Source organism: Elgaria multicarinata, chromosome 10 (assembly GCF_023053635.1).
Source record: "Elgaria multicarinata webbii isolate HBS135686 ecotype San Diego chromosome 10, rElgMul1.1.pri, whole genome shotgun sequence".
NCBI classification, from domain to species: Eukaryota; Metazoa; Chordata; class Lepidosauria; order Squamata; family Anguidae; genus Elgaria; species Elgaria multicarinata.
In genome coordinates, this window is record NC_086180.1 from 55,647,688 (window position 1) to 55,669,667 (window position 21,980).

At 43.5% G+C, this 21,980-nt stretch overlaps 1 protein-coding gene across 1 annotated transcript in view; it reads left to right on the forward strand.

Annotated features, from left to right (window-relative positions):
• Nucleotides 1-20,430, forward strand: part of LOC134404409 (phospholipid-transporting ATPase VD-like) — a 42,648-nt gene extending 22,218 nt beyond the window's left edge. The window contains exons 14-23 of the mRNA XM_063135095.1: nt 912-1,038; nt 2,151-2,335; nt 5,967-6,255; nt 8,251-8,327; nt 9,391-9,516; nt 10,840-11,040; nt 13,136-13,216; nt 13,484-13,588; nt 17,096-17,283; nt 20,304-20,430. Of these exons, the coding sequence (XP_062991165.1) occupies nt 912-1,038; nt 2,151-2,335; nt 5,967-6,255; nt 8,251-8,327; nt 9,391-9,516; nt 10,840-11,040; nt 13,136-13,216; nt 13,484-13,588; nt 17,096-17,283; nt 20,304-20,430 (1,506 nt within the window). The remainder of the gene's footprint in view (nt 1-911; nt 1,039-2,150; nt 2,336-5,966; nt 6,256-8,250; nt 8,328-9,390; nt 9,517-10,839; nt 11,041-13,135; nt 13,217-13,483; nt 13,589-17,095; nt 17,284-20,303) is intronic.
• Nucleotides 20,431-21,980: the final 1,550 nt, after the last annotated feature.

Sequence of the window (21,980 nt, forward strand, 5' to 3'; positions counted from 1 at the left end):
ACCACTGAATCTGAGTCCTTTAGCCCTGTATAACACAGCATGGCAAGATATTCAGGAGGATGGGAAAGGAAAAATGCTGTCCTTTCCAACTCTGAGGCTTCTCCTCCTCTAACTCCTCTGAACATGAGGGGGCTGTCTATATGTGGGCGAGAGCCTCATGGTGGCTGTAGATCTGCACTGCATCAGTTATATGATGCAGGCACAGCTTTGCAGCCACCATGAAGCTTTCCCACAAAGCTGTACATTGAAAAAGTTGGGGACTTACCCTGACTTTTACAATGGGAGCAAGACCAGTTTGGCTCTTCTACTGTCTGGCATCGCCCTAGGGCCAATCTGTGGGGGCAGTCCCTGGTGGAAGATGACCAGCAATTGGTCGCTTTCCGCCACCAAGAGGGCAGGGGGCGGCTCTGGTACCCAGGTGGCCACTTCATTATCCGATGCCACCACAGGAGAGGAAACCATGGGGTTTCTGAGGGAGGAGGCACCAACTCAGCGCCGTGAAGACACCCCTTAGAATGCTCCTCTTCCAAGCTGACTAGAGCCCCCAACAGGTGCTCTTCCTCCTTTTAGAGGCAGACAGGAGGCTACACTACACCCCTTTGTGGTGGCTCCCCACATGTTTCCTATTATTTTTGATGGGTTCCACTTGGGGACTTATGGTGACATGAGACATTGACCTTCCTATATAGTCAGTTGTTCTCTAGCTCCCTTGATTTTGGAGAAGCATGAAATAATATGAATACTGACCAGTTATGAATTGCAAGCATTTTAAAAAAAAAACACAAATCAGTATTTTGATTCAATCATATATTAATGGATCGATTACTTCAGTGATGGGAACTCGTTTGTGGTTTTTAAATGTTTTCTATATGCATTATTTTGGCCATTGTGTATTTTTGCTGATTTTGCAGGTGTTGAGCAGTGAGGAATACCAAGAGTGGCTGAAAGGCCATTATTTAGCAGAAAGCAGTATTGAAAACAGGGAACAGATGCTCCTTGAGTCTGCAATGAGGCTTGAGAACGATTTAACGTTACTTGGTGAGATGGGCGGAAAACTGTTCTTTACTAAACACTGAAAAATATAGGTGCAAATTAAAACATTTTTTGATGGAAAGAGAAGGATATTATTATTTTAACAAACAGTATACAACTTAACTAGCTTTCAGAACTAGCTTTTAGAACCCTTCCTGCTACATTTTGGACAATAATGGGGAACGGCAGAGAGGCTGGTGAACCATTTCTGTATCCCTTTATTTAAAGTGTCCTAGTAAAACTAGCTGAAAACCCAGAGCTACACATCCCAGTTAATTGGACCTATTAATGGCGGAGGAGGGGTGGGGCCTGGACAAAGTGCAAAGATCTGGACTGAGAGGCCTGGAGGTCTTCATTACACCTGCAGGCCAGAGGATCCCCACCTCTGATATATTTGATTTTGTATATTTTTGCAGGAGCTGTGAATTTGTTTGAAAAACTATTCCATTTATTTCTCAAATCAAGCAAAGGTGACACTAAAGGCATTTTCAGACACCATAGGCTCAGCCTAGTTCCTTATGATGTTTTTGGTTTTTCTCAAACTCTTCTAGGAATGCTCTCAGACATAACTTTTGGGGTTCAGCAGGTCTGCAGGGTTGGGAAATGGTATAGAGGCTGATTCCTACTCTTTATTAAAAACAAAACAAAAACCTTTCATTAGGGCAGGGGTGGGAAACATGCAGCTCCTGCAGCCCCGCAGTGTGACCCCTGCAATTCCCAAAGTTCAGAAAGACCCCTCAAAAGTAAAAAAAAAAAAAAAAAACCCTCTCTTTTTGCAAAAGAAGGGCTGCCAGGAGAAGCAAATGCTTTCCCTTTAGGGCACTTTATTGCATCTCTGGGTGCTATTTTGGTTTTATTTATTTATGTATTTATTTATTTATTTATTTATATTTCCTTTTTCCCCCACCCATGGGGAAGGGGAGGTCAATTTTGACATCCCAACTGAGAAATGCTTGAAGCTCAAATATCAACAAATTTTGGATAGGAGGAACCTGGCATTTCTCACTTCCCTTACTGCCAATCTGCTGGATAGTTTCTACATTAATTTGCATGGAAAAAAGAAAAGGGGGAAAAAGAAATCTTATTGCTTGCCATAATCAACCTGCTTGTTGTCATAGGGGCCACTGGAATTGAAGACCGCTTGCAAGATGGTGTCCCGGAAAGCATAGAGGCACTCCGAAAAGCAGGGATTAACATCTGGATGCTGACAGGTGATAAGCGTGAGACAGCCATCAATATAGCCTGTTCCTGTAAATTACTGGACCCAGTTGACGAAGTCTTCACCCTCATAGCTGATACTCTGGTGCGTGGAACATTTCTTTTTCCACAGCAGAATTTTACTGAGAGAAAAGTGTATGATTGAAAGGCTGAAGGTCATAGACTTGGCCACGGCTAGGATATGGTCCTCTTTGTACCAGGAAATGCCGAGAACAAACATATCCACACTGGGTCACTTCCAGTGGCTTCGGTGTAATTCATTTTGTACCCTCCATGTCCCACCCCATTGCAGCTGTCCCATTTCTTGTCGACTTAAGCCTCCACATTGGGCTGTTCAGTTGTGGGGCAGATTATGTGTTCCCTTTGCTTAAGCCCCCCCCCCCACTAACTCTGATTTTTTTGTAGGATAAACTTTGTAAATTAATATTTTGCACATTACATAAATAAAATGGCTAATGAATGTGGCAACTAGTGTAACACAGAGGCCAAGACTGTGAGCTGGGAAGTTCTTACTTCAAATCTGGATCAACCATGAATATACTTCATAGCCTCATGCAAATGCCCTCACTACCTTTTCTGCAATACAGGGTCGATAATACATGCCTCCCTTGTGGTCAAGGTTACTCGCATAATTACATGAAGAGCTTCAAATTCTAAAAATGCTCTGACTCAGCATTCCCTAAGATGGTGCCCTCCAGATGTCTTGTTGGACTACAACTCCCATTATCCCCAGCCAGCATGTCCTGGGGGGGGCACCTTGGTGGGGAAGAGTGCCTAGTCAAACTGTGGAATTAATAGTGATCCATACTTTATGATGTACACCAATTTGAATGGCTTTAAAGGAGGGTAGAGATATTCCTAGCCAAAAATGCTATCAGTGGCTACCAGTCCTGATAGCTCTGTGCTACCTGCTGGGAGACTTGGGTGGGTGGCTGTTGTTGCCCTCATGTCCTGCTTGTGGGGTCCCCATCAACAGCTGGTTGGCCGCTCTGTGAAGAGAAAGTTGGACTAATTGGACCACTGTGTGAAAAGAATATTCTTAAGCGGCCCTGCCATAAACGTTGTTCCCAAAGGCCAACCTGCGTGGCAGTTAATTATCTAAATGTAGTCCACCTTTTCATTTCTCTCTCTGCCTTCGGTAAAAAGTTAACACACGTTCACATGTTGTTAAACTGCTAAGTTATTTCAGCCATGCAGAACTACAGAGGTTGGCTTTGAAAATTAGAACAGATGTAATTTTTGTTAGTTGCTCGTTGTTATGTCTTCCTGCAGCTCTTTTTGATATGCTAAGAATTGTCTCATTAAATGGCATTACATATGGCATTTCAGAAAATTAATCTACTTACATTTCCTAATGAAGCAAAATCTTAAAACGTTTTTCTGTTCTCTTAAAATATACAGTAAAGGAAATTGTGTTAAAAGCAGGAGCCAGCTGCTTCTAATCATAGCCGTAGCTGTTCAAGGTTGTTTTAGAAAACGGGGTGAAAATTTATTTATTTATTTATTTATTTATTTATTGCATTTCTATACCACCCAATAGCCGGAGCTCTCTGGGCGGTTCACAAAAATTAAAACCTCACAAAAATTAAAATATATGTGGGTTTTTTCCCCCTTTTAAAAAGGATTCAAAAAATATTATAAGATTGTAGGAACAGTTATTTTGCAGGTCAGAAATCCAGCTGTTTGTTTACCCAGATAACTCACTTGAAGCTTGATGAATGAGTGAAGTGACACACAAAAATCAGCTAAAATGTGTAATGTTTCTTTTAAGTGTACTAAAAAAAAAAAAAAGGAAGGCAGTAGTATGAATAATGTAATGTTTACAGAATGCCCAAAGCACACTACTACACAATATACATACAGTGATAGATAGTGATCACTAACCTTATTTATTCACAACTGCATGGTCATCAATGGCAAACTGCTAGTTGCCTAACAAAACCATGCATGAAATTTACTCATGAGACAATCATCTTTTTACAATAAACACATATACCACATTCACAGTTTGTAGATACAATACAGTGCTGGTAATGGCATCAGTGTAGTACTGTTTATACATATATTTATAATACAAAATTATGTTTATTATTTTCTTGTTGTTATCAGCATTATATTTCCATAGCACGGTTTTAATTAGAATTTTTGAAAACCGGTCTAGCCATCAGCATCTGTCCCATCTCACAAAGCCCTCCCTCAGCAGTCTGATCTTGGTTCCGTAAGAAGGCCCGGGCCGCAGCTGCTGCTGCACCTGCATCCTCCTGGTGAGGTGTGTGAAGGTGCCAACAGCTGGGTTTTATATCCACTTCACCTGTGAGGCACTGTTGCACAAATAGTTCCTGTTCTTCTGTGCATTCATCCAGTATTCATCCAGTTGGGGCCCACTGACACATCCGGTATGTGTCAGTGGGCCCCAACAGTTGTCAGTGCACTTCAGTACTGCTATAAAGCAGTCGTGTGCCTCCTGCCTTTTATATACCGCTTCCATTCCGCATTCATAGTGCAATATCCTGCTTGGTGTAGATTAGGCGTTTGTGTGTGCCTCATTCAGTAAGCATTTTCCACAGCCCCTGCCCATATGACAGCTGGTTTAGGGTGACCATATGAAAAGGAGGACAGGGCTCCTGTATCTTTAACAGTTGTATTGAAAAGGGAATTTCTACAGGTGTCATTTGTATGTATGGAGAACCTGGGGAAATTTCCTCTTCATCGCACCAGTTAAAGTTGCAGTGCCCTGCCCTCTTTTAAATTTGGTCACTCTAGTAGAGCTCCTGCACCTTTAACTGTGGTGATAAAGAGGGAATTTCACAAGGTTTTCCATATATACAAATGACACCTGCTGAAATTCCCTTTTCAATACAACTGTTAAAGATACAGGAGCCCTGTCCTCCTTTGCATATGGTCACCCTAAGCTGGTTTGGAGGTCATGATAAACCGTGGTTTATTATTACAGGAATGAGCCACAGTTAGCCTTGGGCTCCTGTGCTGCCCTCTTCTCCTCCTCTCTAGTACAGCTGTGAGAAGGCGATTAGAAGCTTTCCCTTCCATTTTGGATTACCACAGCTTGTCATTTACTCTGAACTTGAACCCTATGGTTAATCTTGACTATAGTTAGTTTGAAACCATACCAACTCATGAAGCTGGCTTCTTTCCAAGAAACCTCCTCAAATTTAACCACAATTTAGTGTTTGGACATAATGCTAAATTGTGGTTAGCACCAAAAAAAAAGAAGAAGAAGAAGAAGGAAAACAAAAGCTTTCAATCTCCTCATCAAAGCCACACAAACAGAAGAGGTGCAGAAGGGGTATTGTGATTGTATTGTGATGTCCAAATTGAACGTCAATGATGTTGACTTTTCTTCTTATAGCCTCATCAACCTTTTCTAAAGCATTATTTTCCTGTTGAAAGTTAAAAGTGCCATATCAGTCTGTTAAACACACACAACATTACACTATGCTCTGTATCTAAGATCCTACTCCAGGTTATGGAATGATCTCCCCAACAAGGGCTGCCTGCTGCCAGTGGTATGTTTTTGTGGTTTAAAGAAATTGTATAACGTTTTTAATAAACTGCCCAAAGAGCTTTGGCTAAATGTTTACCTGACAAACTACAACATTCATCTAGATGTGGCTTCAAAAGTGATGTTTTAATGTACACTTGCAAGAAACTGAACCAAGACAAAACCGTCATCTCACCACCTTCCTTTTTCCAACCAGGATGCCTGTGGAAAGATGCTGGAGAGCATTTTAGAAGACATCAAGACAAATGCTCCTTCCAAGGACAGGCAAAGCACTGCGTCCCAAACCACCGTTCCCCAGTTCAGCTCTGCACTCGTCATCGATGGGCCAACCTTAGCATTTGCCTTGCATCCGAGTCTACAGAGTAAGTTCCTGCAGCTCACCAAAAGTGTCCGGGCTGTCATCTGCTGCAGAGCGACGCCACTGCAGAAGGGCCAGCTGGTGAAGCTGGTACGGAAGGAGCTGAAAGTGATGACACTCGCCATAGGTGAGTTGCTTTTCTCTTTGAACAGGGTGGCACATATGCTATATTCAATAAGTAAAAGGGAGCAATGTCTCAGGATGCTGTATATAAATTCATTGTGTGAGGTGCTTCGGTCTCTTCCTTTGAGTTACATCTTTCTGGTCAACAGCTGGTCTGATCCAGCATAGCTCCTCTTATGTTCTTTTATTCTTATGGTCTCCCTTTTTCTTGTTCATCTTGGATGCTTACCTGCCTTGCACCCTCATATATGCTATATTCCCTTTGCATTTCCTTTGAAGTATGTTCTTTGTTTGTTTTTCCTTCCAAAAAGTATTGACATAAATCAGGATGCTACAGCAGGTTAAAGGTGTAATACCTGGGTTCCCAACCAGGACTTGGTTGATGCAAATCCTTGCTGCTCCATAGAGTAAGTGACAGAAAGAGAGAGTATACTCTAGGATGCTAGTACTTTGACTTGCAAATCAGGCACTCCTATCTGCCAGGCATTGCTACTCAAGAGTGGAGTTTCCCTGTTCCACTTAAGTGGGCAGGGGGCCTTCCTTTACTTCAAGATGATTCCAGAATTCTTATCAGAATAACAATGACCACATTCTCATGGCATGTTAAACCATGGATTAGTGCGCTCAACATGCACAAGCCACAGCAAGCAATGGACTCATTCAATTCCCCCTCCTACACATGAAAGGAAGACTTCAGACACTTCTGCTCTTAGTTAACCACAGTTTGCCATATTCTATGGACATTGGCTTTGAAATTATGGGCCTGTTTGAAATTAACCATAGTTAGTGTTGACCACAGTTTGTGGCTCCTGAAGACGTGGCGAAGAAAATTAGCCCAAAGTAAAACCTTCTGAACTCTTCCTCCTGGTCCAACGCTCACTGTAGCTTGTTCCTGTCAGGAGGAGCTGTGGCTTATTGTGACTTCCAAACATGGCCAATCTTAGGTGACTTCACAGGCAATGTGGAATCACCACAATAGGAATTGTGAATTTGTCACGCTTTCTCTGCCCAAGTTCCTCTCTAGTTTAAATGCAAAGAACAAGGGTGGGTTTGCATGCATATCCAGGCCACAGTTACACATGACTGGGAGAAGGGTGAAAAGCAGAAGCTTACCTCATTTGCATTTCCACATAATGCAGCTATGAAAGCAAGTCTTAGGCAGATGATGACCTTTTAGTACAATATGCTTGAAGAGAGTTCTGTGTTGAGTGAAATGATTGACATTATGATCCTGCGCACGCTTACTCAGAGGTAAGTATTACTGAGTTCAATTGGACTCTCTCTGAAGGGAACAACAACAACACATTCTTCTTTTGACATATGAAACAAAAGTAGTGAGGAGGGATTTTGAGCAGAGAAGTGTGGGGAGGAAGAGGGCCGAGAGCTTAATCCTTTCCCACTCCCACTTTCCCGACCCTCCCCTGTGCAGCTTTTTGGCCTGTGTACTGCAGAACAGCAGTCTTTCGGTGCTTTAAAACAGAGATGTGCAAATTAACAACACTTGAGTCATCAGGTGATCTCCACCTTGAAGTGTGTTCCGACTTGCATCCAGATCAAACTGCAAGATTTTTTCCTTTTTTCATCAAAATATGTGCATATTTTTGTGCACATTTCCCCAAGTGTAAGCATCCATTGTGTGCCTTTCTTAAAATGTACACATTTTCTCACATTGATTCAAATATATGCATTTTTCATGGACACTTTAACAAATGTACACATTTTTGAATGCGTTTTGTTGTTGTTGTGCAAATCAAATCAAGAGTTTGGAAATCTACAAGCTCTGACCATAGATTGCATTTAGCTCTGCGTTCAGGTCAGGGAGCAAATTGAGTGAATCTAGTAAAAAAAAAAACCTGAATACTCTCTCCTCTTCTCAGCATTCTCTGTTCAACCCTGCTCCCACCCCCACTCTCCGAGTCCATGTGCAAAGTCTGTGTATAAAGCAATAGTCCCCCAGGCCAATTCCATGGCAAGACTGTTCTTTTCCCTCTCTTGGAAGGTGACGGTGCCAACGATGTTAGTATGATTCAAGTTGCTGATGTTGGAATTGGAATCGCTGGCCAAGAAGGCATGCAGGTAGGATGGCTTGATAGATCCATACATGAAAGCAGCGTTGCCCGTAGATCTACTGGCAGGCCTGCTAGTCACATAATATGTTGTCAGTGGGATCAAAGGTTGAATACTGAATACTTTGGAATTTGTATATCCTATCCTGTATCAATATTGGAAAGACAAATACCATGATATTTTAAAACTGTAGTGGGGGAAAGAACAGGATATAATGGTCCTTAGAACCATCTCTTCACAGGTTCTAGAGCTATTTTCCTCATCTGTGAGGCATTGAAATGTATCTTGGCAATAAATCAGAAGGACAGCAATAGATGGATTAGGGTTCTGTAAATAAATAATAGGGAACTAATAAATGATATAATTAACAAATAGGGGGAATTAAAGAAACAAGGAGAAACTCAGACAGAGCTGGGATGGACAACTGGTTTGAGAAGAAGGCTGAGGGGTAGAAGTAGGTTAAAAAGAAGAAGGGTTAAAAAAAAGAAGCACTGAGGTGGAGCTTTATTTTGGACTGGCAACATGAGACAAGATCAAGATATACAAATTTATGCAGGGTAGATAGGAAAAGAGTAGATATGGAGAAGTTTCTCTCTCTCATAATATTAGAACTTGGGGTCGTCCTACAAAGCTTGATGGTTGGAGATTCAGGATAGATAAAAAGAAGTACTCCTTCATACACTGCATAGTTTATGGGAATTACGACCACAAGATGTAGTGATGACCACCAAGGTGGATAGCTTGAAAAAGACTGCTTTATATTACCTCCCATATTGGTCAGTATGCCTCTTTATACCAGTTGCTGGGAACATGAGCAGGAGGGAGCTTTCCATAAGCACCTGGTTGCCACTGTGTGAAGAGAATGCTGCACTAGATTTTCCCATGGTTTGATCCAACATGGCTCTTGTGTTTTTATGTTCTCATGTGCAGTTGTCATCAGTGGGTCAGTGGATGAGGGGGGAGAAGAAGCAAGTGGTAGGCAATCCATTAGTCAATGCAAGTCAATGAAAGACTTCATTCTCTAGCTATCTTCTTGGTTGCTGTATTTTACTTCCTTTGTGTTTGCTTTCAGGCTGTGTTGGCAAGCGATTTTGCCATTTCTCAGTTCAAACACCTCAGCAAGCTGCTGTTTGTCCATGGCCACTGGTGCTACACCCGACTGGCTAATATGATCCTTTACTTTTTCTACAAGAATTTGGTATGTAGCTACCCATGGATGCCATAATGCTTTTGACAGTGTGGGAGAACAGTTTCTTCATGCTTAGAAATATGGCTAGGATGCTAGTAGTTTCTGTGTTCAGACTCTGGTAGCAAAAATTGAGTCTGCCCATCTGCCTTGGGTTAAGGATCAGTGCTTCTGAGGCATTTACAGTCTATTAAGTATGGACTGGGCCAAAAAGCTATCTCTCAGCGTTAATGAGACATTGCGACAGGTTGGCTCTGTATTGAAACTTGCAAATTATCAAAGGGATCTTTTCATGTAGTACCTGAAACAGACTGGACTTGCCAGCTGTGGTGATGACCTTTAACTGTTGGGCTTTCTTCTCTGAGCAGTAAGAACTCAGGAAGAGCTTCAGCATGTTACAAACCTGGGATGGAGATGACCACTCCCCATTTAGTAATTCCTCAAAAACATGTCTGTTCATAGCTCTAACCACAGGGAGAGCTGATTGTCTGTAACCTCTGGCAATGGAAATGAGGTGAGCATTACTGCATTCTGGTAGCCCTGGGACTCCAGCATGGTGCCAGTCTTGGTGCCGTTCAGGCTCCCTGCACCTCCTGACTTTCCTTTTATTTCTCAAGATTATTTAATTATTATATTATAATGGGGATGCTGGCATGCTGCAAAGCCAAGTGCTGTGTGCAGCTCTGCCTTTGAGGTTCAATAGAGGGTAAGGGAAGTAGGGTAGCTTGGAGCCCACCTCGACCTTGTATTTAGGTTCTGGGGCAAGTTACTTTTCTTTTCGTCTCACCATATTCCTTCTGGGAAATGTGTGTTTTGTGACCAGCCATGGCCGTTATGGCAGCCATTTTATGAATGAACAAGCCCCTGTGGCAGCCATTTTGTGAGGGCACCCATGACATGTCTCACGTACCCACTGTCCCATAAACATTGAAGACCCATGAATTTGAAATTCCAGGAAAGCAGGGCCAGTGTAAGACTCCTCTTACAAGTGCCTGGAGGCTACAGTGGTTTAAGCTACCATGTATCATGTTTTTAATTGACTGCGCTACAAGGTTAACTTTTGTCTCTCTGCTGTTATTCAACTGGGCTTCCATGACTTTTCCAAACAGTCTTAGGAGTTTGATGCTGAGAAATATTCAAAATCTTTACTATTCAGACTATTTCCAGAGCTTTGGGGGTGTGGGCTTGACAGGTTTGAAGCACTAGCATGCTACACTCCTGTAGGCTACTGTAAGGATCATTTGACTTCCTATTCAAACACACACCACCACCACCAAGATGACTGGCTTCCATTTATGAATTCTAACCTGTAATTCCTGTGTGTCATCATAACAGGCATACGTAGGCCTCCTGTTCTGGTTCCAGTTCTTCTGTGGATTTTCAGGAACCCCCATGAGTGATTACTGGAGTTTGATTTTCTTCAACCTTCTGTACACTTCAGTACCACCAATCATTTATGGGGTGTTAGACAAGGATGTCTCGGCACAAACACTTTTAAGGAGGCCAGAACTTTACAAAGCTGGACAAAGAAATGAGGTATTTCTTAGCTTGGCAAAAGTGCTTGAAAGTTGAAATGTCTCCTATGCTCTTGGTGACACAGTCCTTGCCAGTTGAACCTGAATTCTAACATGCATTCCTTGTTATTAAATAATCTGATGGGGATGGATAGATAGATAGATAGATAGATAGATAGATAGATAGATAGATAGATAGACAGACAGACAGACAGACAGACAGACAGACTAAAGGCATCATTCTTCTGCACAAATGTCAGTGTCATTAGAAGGGCAGCATAGATTACAAAGGAAGTGAGGCAGGTGACTACTAGGAGGAGGGCTTTCTCCGCTGTGGCACCCCGGTTGTGGAATGAGCTCCCCAGAGAGGTCCGCCTGGCGCCTACACTGTACTCCTTTTGACGCCAGCTGAAGACCTTTTTATTCTTTCAGTATTTTAACACTTAATTTTAACTTAAATTTAAATTTTACTGTTTTAACTCTGTATTTTAATTTTATATCAATTTTGCTGCGTGGTTTTATCCTGGTTGTGCTTTTTATAATGTTTTTTGTATTTGTGCTTTTAACCTGTTGGTTGTTTTATTGTGGTTTTAATTTTTGTGAACCACCTAGAGAGCTTCGGCTATTGGGCAGGATAACAATGTAATAAATAAATAAATAAATTATATTTGAGACAGTCATTTGATGGATCATTTGATGTTCTCACTGGCTATCTCACTGACTGTTATTGCTTTTCTGTACCATTTTGAGGGAATCCTCAGCAAAAATGTGTCCCTCTCATTCTGTACTGTGTGCTAGAGAGAAATGCTGTAGAGGTCAGCCTGAAATTCTCTATCTAGGAGGGCCTCTGGGCTAGGAAAATAAGAATACCAAAGAGAGAAAACTGAAATGAAACAATTTGGCCAAAGTGGCTCAGGAAACCAGTTTTAGAAGTGTGAATGGGTCTCTTTGTGCAATATAGATCACAAAATCTCTCTGCACTCCCAGCATAGGGTCCCTATGTAGATCTCACAAGAGGTTCTAGATGCATCCACTTAAAACCTTTGATCATGAGCATCATGGTGAGACTGGTTCCTTCAAAATGAAGATGTCTCTTTCTGATTCTGGTTTTGCAGCTTAAAAGTTACATTTAAACACCAACAAATCTTAGTACAATAAGTCGGTTTGCATTCTCTCATTTCAATATCCCATAATGCAGCTTGGCATGGAGCAGATTGGCTCACTCATATTCTCACTGAAGACTGAGATCTGAGGCTCCTTCACAAGGCGCTTATGTAGCACAATCAAGATTGGTTACTCTCTGAAGTTTGGGGGTCCTCCACTGCCTCTCCTGCCATTTTTTAGATTTATTCCTAATGGTTTAACTCACCAAAAATGCAGAAACAAATATTCACTACCATCAAAGGGCTAGTGTATTTGGGGGATAGTGCAATATTGCTACAATGTCACAGCAGCATCTGCTGCTTGTATAATTGGAACATATGGAACTCCCCACAAAGGAAACAGCCCCAAACAGGTGGCAGAATGGGGAAGTAAAAAATAGCCAAAGGCAAGTAATCTTCAACAATAATATTAGTAAAAGTTTTATTAAAGTGCCAGGTGCCTACGCGTTTCAAACGCAGTTGCGTTCTTCCTCAGGGCTTTATAACATTCGTGAAGTTGTCTGCAGAAGCTGCTAGAAGCTGCAGACAACTTCACGAACGTTATAAAGCCCTGAGAAAGAACGGAACCGCGTTCGAAACGCGTAGGCACCTGGCACTTTAATAAAACTTTTACTAATATTATTGTTGAAGATTATTTGGTTCCACCCTTGCCTTTGGCTATTTTTTACTCCCCCACGGGGTTTTCCTTGCTTTCGCACTTGGAGGAATGGGGAAGACATATGTATTGTGCCCATTGTAATCCCAGAAAGACTACTTAGGAAGCACATGTGGTTCATTACTTTAATGTAGAGAAGACCTGAGACTTGGACGGGGATGCTCTCCATGGCTGCCAAGTACCCCTCTTGACAGCTCACTAGGGAGAGATTCAGGTATCTGAGCAGGCAGATAATTCAAACTTACTAGAATCTGTAATGGCCAAAGCTAAGATGTATTTCTCCTGTATTTCCTTTTCAGCCGTACATGAGATCAGCCTTTGCAGGGAACTTAGCAGATGCTCTTTATCAAAGCTTGGTTTGCTTTCTTATCCCTTACTTCGTAAGTATTAAGAGCTTCCCCCCTCTTGCCACTGTCTCTGTTCTTTTACCTTGATTTAAAAACAAGGTGAAGCCATTTCCCCCTCTTGATTTGTATGTTTAAGCTTCCTCCAAATTCACAAGAAGAATCATTAACATTTTGTATATGAAAAACCAACCAGTAGCCTAACAGGGCTATGTGTTATTTCCACATCCTCCTTTATGGTCTTTATTGGGAAGATAGGCATGGAATACATAAATAATGGTTTCAATGATTGTTCCTTTGCAGACCTTCCTTCACTCTGACATTCACATATACTCCTTTGGGAGTGTAATGAACACTTCCATGTTCTTTGTAATACTACTACACCTCATCATTGAAAGTAAAACTTTGGTGAGTAATTTATTTATTATTCTACAGCTGAATTCACAAATTATTCTTAAACAGGGCTGCGTCACCATTTATCACCTCACAGGCCATGTGCCTACAGAACTTTGAGCCAGGATTTCCCAGCATCGCAAGCTGTGTGCTGTTCCCTCCTGCTTGGCTCCTCTCACTAGCACAAGCAGCTAAAGCAGAGGTGCAGGACCAAAGGCCTGGGTTCCCAATCCAGCCTGCCTGGGATCTCAATCCCCCCCTCACCGGGTTACCCAGATGGCCACGCCCCTTCCCCCCAAACACTGGTTGTTCAGGTGTTTCTCAGCTTCTATAATGCCTCTATTTGAAATGCCTCTCCTAAGACTGGTCACTGGCAGAAAGAGTTTTAAGCTAAAATATACTGGTATTTTGGCCCCCTGCCTGTTTTGTCCCACCCAGAACTGGTATGTGGGCCCTGAGAGCTGCTCCAAAATGAAATTTGGACATTTGGGCTAAAAAAGTTTCCTCGCCCTGAGCTGAAAAAACAAATTATTCCTAATTTGCCAAATCAAGAATGGTTTATGATGGCATGAAACTGGAAGAATCTGGTGAAAGGGACCAATCTTTAACAAAATGTGTTCCTGTATTTACTGTATATACATAACTAATAGCTCACAAAGCTGTCTCTCCCCCCCCACACACACACACACACATTCCTAGGATCCATACTTTCTTTGTGGGAGGGACCTACTCTGTGGGTTGTGTCCAATGTTAGACAAACCTAGAACAAACCCAATGAAAAGAATGGGACGTTCATTAGACTACTGTTGAATACAAACCATTGGAAACAACACAGTACATTAGGATGAAATCTGCAAACGATATGTTGGGGTTGTCCTGGGTCTGTGCTGGAAGAGGAGAAAGTGCTTGGATGGGCTGAGCAGAGAGAGGCCTCCTTGGAAAGCCTTCAGGCCCCTCTGTCTAGGGGGGCTCCTGGGCTGGGGTGGCAGCAAGGGCGTTGGTGCTTCCTGCACCTCCATTTCAGCAGGCCCATCCAGGACCCCACAGGACAGGCAGTGGCAGCAGAGGAGCCCCTCCCTTGGAGTCGGGAGGAAGCACCCTGCAAAGGCTTTCCGTGCCTGCTGTGCCTCGAACCTTTGCTTCTGCAGTCAAAGCCCCTTAGGCCAACCTGCAGCAGCTGCAGAGCACCTGCTCTGCCTTCTGGCTCCCCGTGAGCCAATGCCAATGAGCAGCAGGTCTTCTCTGCTGGGATCAGCCTGGTTGTACGACAGACAAAGGCCAGCCAAGGTGCCTTCATCACCTCCTCCCCCCCACACCTCCTGCTTCTCTACGTTGGAAGAGGCACATCAGAAGCAAACCAAACTCCTCCAGGGACACCAAGCTCAGCCAGACTTCCTGAAATGGGTCAAATCTGTAGTGTCGAAGGATGTTGAGGGAATGTTATCTGGGTTGAACCAAGGTGCAAGTCACTCCTAGTCAGTCTCTGCTTAAAGGAGAAAGGGCATTAACACAAGAGCCACTCTCATGGCAGCTCCAGGTAGAAGCACTGCAAAAGGAGCCATTGTGCATTATCTCATGGCTCCCCCAGGTAGAGCTACCCATAGATGTGGCTATGCCTCCTCCCACTTTGAGTATAACCTAGAAGAGAAACAGGCCCATACATCCCGTACAGATGGTGCTCCCCAAAAGGATGGTGCTCTTCTACCATTTTGGGACAGATTTGCTCTTGGAGGGGGCAAAGGGAGGATGAGGGGCAGCATTCACTGCTTATCCCTGGCTGGATCAGAGGCTCTTGAGGCCTCCTCTTCATAGGGGAATGGGAGAATTATCAGAAGAAGAAGTGAATCAAGGGCCCAGTGGGACAGCTCACTTGCTTTACCAGGAGGCCCATGAGATGCTCAGAACCGCTGATGTCTCAAAGCAAAACACCTAACATGAATAGTCCACACAGTGGGAGGCTCGCTCAGCAGAACAGCCATCAGGGAATTGAATCAGGCTCTGTTGGGCATACATTCCATTAGCCACCAGATGCTGCAGGACTACATTGGTGGACCTGTTTGAAACACCAGAAACACCCATTTCCAACCATTCATGAGATGATGATGATGATGATGATGATGATGATGATGATGATGATGATTTATATAGCACCATCAATGTACATTGTGCTGTACAGAGTAAAACAATAAATAGCAAGACCCTGCCGCATAGGCTTACATTCTAATAAAATCATAATAAAACAATAAGGAGGGGAAGAGAATGCACCAAACAGGCAGTATAAAAGTCAGAACAAGATCAAGTTTTAAAAGCTTTAGGAAAAAGAAAAGTTTTAAAAGCTTTAGGAAAAAGAAAAGAGATGGACAAAGACTGCAGGTGCAATTGGATCAAACAGACCAGTGGAGCATTAGCCAGGGAAAGACGCATGTTGAGTTCTGCCACACTGCTTCATGCAAAATGAAAGAGAAGAGCCATGAGTTCCACTTGAAGATGCCCCACAATGGACTGGAGATGAGAAAAAGCACTTTGTTTTTACCTGTCCAAGACGTCAGGCTCTCATAGGTCGGAAGTGTTGTCTCTCTTCAAGAGCAAAGGATTCTGCTGTGAGGGACTTCCAGTTTCCCACCCTCCTTCTGATTGCCACAATTCTCTAAAATGGTTGACTGCAGTAGCCTGGTGCACAAACTAGGAAAAGTTCATTTTGGGGGAGTGGGCAATTGTTAGACCACCTACTTTCCACAGTGTAGAGCATCCTCCCCAACCTGATGCCCTTGGAATGTATTGGACTGCAGCCACCATCTTTCCAAGCCAGCATGGAATTGTCCTCTGACACCTGGGAATGATGGGAGTTGTAGTCTAACACATCTAAAAGGTTCCAGGTAGGGGAAGGCTGATGGAGGCATTCCTAGTTCCATAAACATCATGGAGCAGAAATTCAAATGTGTACAACCTACCCTGCTATTCTAAACGCTCCGTCCTTATGAATGGCTCCCTTTTCACTGTTAAGCTCCATCAAACATCACTTTGATTCATTAAGTGTGACATCCCTCATTGTGTTTCTCTCGCTATTCTCAGTTGTTCCTCACTTGAGGATGGATTGAGATGACTGGAGACACCGGATAGCTCCATGTCTTGCACCTTTATTATATTGCACCTTTCCTGAGTCAGGAGAGATTTTCCCTTCCAGCCTTTGTTCACAGGATGAAGCCCAGGCACCCATAGCTACTTGAAGAAGCAAAGGGGTAGTAACACTGGGCTTCCCCATGGGAGGAGTTTAGAGACAACTGATTCCCCAGATAGGTGTGAACAGTGAGTTTTTAAACAATTGCTAAGTAGCACTTATCCCCTTGGGAACGTTGAGAAGCATGGGGACAATACTTGTTTGGCGTGAAGTGTGTGTGTGTGTGTGTGTGTGTGTGTGTTTCTGACTGTTTATGCCCATAGCTCTGCCTTTCAGTTCTTCAGAATGGAAGCAAATTTGATCTCAAGAGTTTGTTCTTCTGTGGTTGTTTGAATTTATTTCAGAACTGGATACACTGGTCTGTTATAGCTGGTAGTGGCGTACTCTTCTTCGGCATTAATGGGACTCTTGGAGCTGCCTGTGTCCTCTGCAATCCACCAGCCAATCCATACTGGGTTTTGCAGAGACATCTGTCTAATCCAGTGTTTTATCTGATCTGCATCATCACAACTGTCGTGGCTCTTCTCCCAAGGTATTTCATTGCTTCAGAACCAAACATGTTGGGGGAGATTTCCTTCTTCATATTAAGTCTAGCTCTTACTGAGGTTGTTAAACTTTGACTGGCCTATATCACTTCAGGCTGCAGGTGGGGAATCGTATGATTGGGGGCTCTTACACACCAGGATCAATTCCTCCACGTAGAAAGCTACGTGTCGGGAAGAAGCAGCCTGGCCTAGCCTAGCCTATGGAGAAAATGGACAGGGAGAAGGTTTTCTCCCGCTTCCATGATACTAGAACTGGAGCAATCCTATGAAGCTGAATGGTGAAAGAGTCATGACTGATAGGGTAGAATCCAAGGCCAGATTTACCCCTTGTGTCAGATCATTGTGAATGTAGAATAAAAAGCAGGAAATAACACTGCGAAAGCGGTATATGGAATGTGTCCTGTGCCCCAACAGTTATCAGTGCACTTCAATACCTCTATAAAGCAGTAGTGTAGGTTTAGCCCTGCACTTGGATTATTCTGACACTAATGACGATGCACTAGTGGAAACCATTACTGGTGCAAGACCTCCCATTGCCACCATTATCCTCCTCTCTTCCCCCAGTCTTGGGCAGCCATGGCATGGTTGTCCCTCAGTGCCTAGCTCTGAGGAGTCCTTCCTCAGAGCGAGGCGTTGGCAGGGAGGTGACCTTGGAGACTGCCTGTGCTGAAGTAGCACAGGAGATCTCCAAGGCCATCTTTCCCAGAAGACCTTGCTCTGTGAAAACACCCCTCAGAGCAAGTCATGTTCACAAGGAAGGATCTCTGGAGAACTATGCTAGGTGCTCTCCAGCCACAGCAGGAGAATAGCCAGCAGGACTCTCCAGAGTGCTACGCTCTGGATTCTGTTGGCGTACTGCTTGCCCCACTACTCAACAGTCTCCCTTCCTGAGCGAGCTGAGGTGGCCTCAGGAACTGTGCTGGAAGCTTCTTATGACTTCTTATGTTGGGAGGTGTCAATATACACACTGAGGTCACGTTGTAGGAAGTGGTTCAGGACTTCATGGCTACCAGGGGTCTGTCTTTGTCCCAATTAATATTTGGCCCCACTCATTCGGCAGGGCACCCTTTATATCTGGTCTTTTGCACAGGATGGGGTTAGGGTCTGGATCTGGGTATTGTCATGTTTCTGTCATTTCATTTATCACTGCCTAATGACTCGTGGAGTCTCTGAGTCTATGCAGGAGCAGGGAGGTGAGAAAGAAGGATTAAGGAGACTGATGGAACTGGATAGCTTTCTGATGGCTCTTTGGGATTTTCCTGTCACCTCAGCAGGTGATCCTGTCAAATCCCTGGTGAATCCCTAGAATGAAGAATTGGCCCAGCTGGTTAACATGATTGTTCTTACATGTCCTGTCCCACAGAGTGGAGCCAAATGAGCCTCCTAGTTTTCCCGGAAATTGTGGCCGATGAAATGAGTGAGACATTGCGTAGAATGGTGTTTGTGGACAACTCAGGTGTGAGGCCGACCACTTGTGTGTTGGACCCTTGCCCTTGCTAACTTAGGGAGAGTGGCTAAGTGGGAAAGGGTAATGGTGAATTCCTCTTAATGGCAAGGTATGTTTCCATCCTGCCTAAATGAGATAGTGGAAAGGCCTTTGCTTAAAAACAAATCCCTCATTCAGATTATAAAATTCCATTCTTGGACAAGGTGCTGCAGCATGTGGTGGCTTCTCAGCTCCAGGGATTCCTGGATGATCTAGATCTAGATCAGTCTGGCTTCAGGCCTAGCTATAGAACAGAGACTGCTTTGGTCACCTTGGTGGATGATCTGTGTCTGGAACTGGAGAGGAGGAGTGTGTTCCTGTTAGTTCTGCTGGATCTCTTGGCAGCTTTCAATACCATGAAGTATGGTATCCTTCTGGGGCTGGGAGGCACCGTTGTATTGTGGCTCCAGGTCTTCCTGTAGGGGCAATTTCAGAAGGTGGTTCTGGTGGGTCCTTGTTTGATGCTGGGCCACCAACGCATGCTGTTCCTTAGGGCTCTGAGGCCACCTTGTCAGAAGTGGTTCAGGACTTCATGACCTGCCTTGCTTAAGACTTCAAAATCCAAGGTCTATGTCAGGCGTTATTGGCATTGTTAGAATTTTCTCTTGCTGGTTTTGTATTGCATTATATTTATATCCAGTTTTGCAGTGGTAAATTTTGAAGTGCAGGCTTTCATCATGACAGCCTCATAGCCAAGCCCCCAAGGAGAGCCCAAAGATGCAGGCAGCCCCTTGGTCCATGTCAGCAAAGCAATTCACCTCCACCAGGAGCAGGACATTTGTGAGGACAATGGGTCTTAATTGCCCATTCAAGTCCAAGGCACCCCAAAATACACTGCGTTACAGCAGGGAACAATATATGGCTGCTGGGGAAATTAATTTCCCCCTGGGTACTGTGAGAATTGCAGCTAAGCTCAGAGGGAACAGGGAATTTTGTGGCATGAGTGTGTGTGATGGACAACAACAGTGTTCCTGCTAACCCAAAAGTGCCATGGCTGCATCCCCACAAGCCCTGGTTCCACTATACCACTGCTGGTATCCCGCCCTTCCTCCAAGAAACTTGGAACAGTGCTTTATTCTTATGACAAGACTGTAAAGTAGAGGAGGGAGAGAGAGAGAGAGAGAGAGACTTGCTAAAGGCCACACAAAGAACCGTATAGCTTGCTGGGATGTGACCATTGGCTTTCGTATGTCAAAGGCCAACGTGCTCTAGCTAGGATCTCAGTAGGTTGTTATCATCTTGAACTTTTTCAGTCTGAATGTGGTAAGAAAAATATATATAAATTCTTGACCATCCATAATCCCCAAACCATTATCTGGCACTCAGTTCTTCATTGGTGATTACGGTACTAGCATTGTTGGGATGGTGGAGGGAGACAAAGATCTTCATGGCCTCTGGGTGGTGTGGTGAGAGCCTGTTCTGTTCTCATTCAGAATACTACTGTTTCACAAAAGGCCGCTTGCCCAAAACATATTTAATCCATGCCGACACAGCTTATTTGATTTTCCCTTTATATTGTAGGTTTATGTTCAGGGTGATCCAGTCCACCATATTTCCAAGTCCCCTGATGGAAGCCAGTCAACTTGAGGAAACAGCTCCTAAAGGAGGGAGGCGACTGCTGCACAGTCCAAAAACTGCCCCAATGTGAGGGGAAGAATTGATCACCAGGAGACTAATGCGAATTTTGCACCTACCAGTCAGTTGAAGGGTGGTTCAGCCAGTGTTTGGTTGTTAGCCGGGACTTACACATTATGTTTTGGTATTGCACGGACTCTGTTGACATCAAATCTGGGCCTCCAGACAAAGTTCATTGCATTGCATTCTATTTCCTCTTCATTTCCCCCCATCTTTTCTTCTTCTTTTTCCTATTCCTTGTTCTTTATTTATTTGTTTATTTATTTCTCTTCCCCCCCCCCCCACTTCTACTTTTGTATATGTACTTTTGTATATCTATATATAATTTCCTGTTAGGTATGTACATATTTTTTTATTAAATGTAGGCTACATGTAATTACTGTATTAAATTTAATCATGTAAGCGTACATATCTTCACACATAAAATACCACCCATTTGTTCCTTTTTTCTGTTACTTTTTCTTGCTTGTAAGGTCTGCTTCCTTGTGTTCTCGGTTTGTGTGTTTAACATGTGGGAGGGACATAGCAGAGGACTGTGGCTCCACGTTGGCCCAAACAGCAGGCAAGAGCATTTTATTTATTTAGTTATTTATTTATTTGGGTTTTTGTTTTCATTGTTGTTGTTAGTTGTTGTTTTTAGTTTTGGCACTATTTAGTTTAGGGCCCAGTAGAGGGCAAGTCGGCCTCCCGTCCTGTTCTAGCTCTGCACCCCTGGGCTAAATGATGACGCCAAAGGGCTGGTTCACACTTAAACCACAGGCTAAAGATGTATGTAAGTAGGCCAAACCTTTCCCATGGCTCCATAGTTCCTGGATAAATATTTTATTTATTTATTTATTTTATTACATTTTTATACCACCCAATAACCAAGCAGTTAGCAGCAAGTGCTGTGATCACGATGACACAGTGATATTGGACCAGGGTGGGGGTGGGGATGGTTATTCTTTAAATCACTCCTTGTTACATTAACTTAAACCTTAACTTTTGTTCAACCTTTGTGTTCAAGGACGTTCTTTCCAGTATGCCAGAAAAATGTGTTAAGTATATGAAAAGAAATACTTGCTTAGTCATTAAAATTGTGTGTGTATGGCTATCTCAGGGTTAAACAGAGAAAGTATATCTGTGGGCAATTACCTTGAGATAGAGGCTGTTCTGGGAACCTTGCCAAGATTCTAAGTTAGCCTCATCACAGCTGTATGTAATGTAGATAAGAATTGTGTAGATCTGTATATAGTTTCTCACTTGTGTAAAATGGAACTGATCACTGCTCTCTGATCACTGCTCTCTGTGTATGCCTAAGTGTGCTGATCTGAACTGATCTGAATTGAACTGCACAGAAGCCTGAAGGAAATAAACCAGCTCTGCTGTGTAAGACCTGCGTGATGTGTGTTTGTTTCTGAGCACAAACAGAGTTCCAGAGAGAGAAAAGTTCTGGCACAATAACCCAACAAAGGTTATGGGCCCAGCCCAGCCCAGTCCAGTCTAGCCTAGACCAGCCTACGCCAGCCTAACACAGGCAGAAGAACCAGAACTTGATGGGAACGGTGCAGTATCAGAACCAGG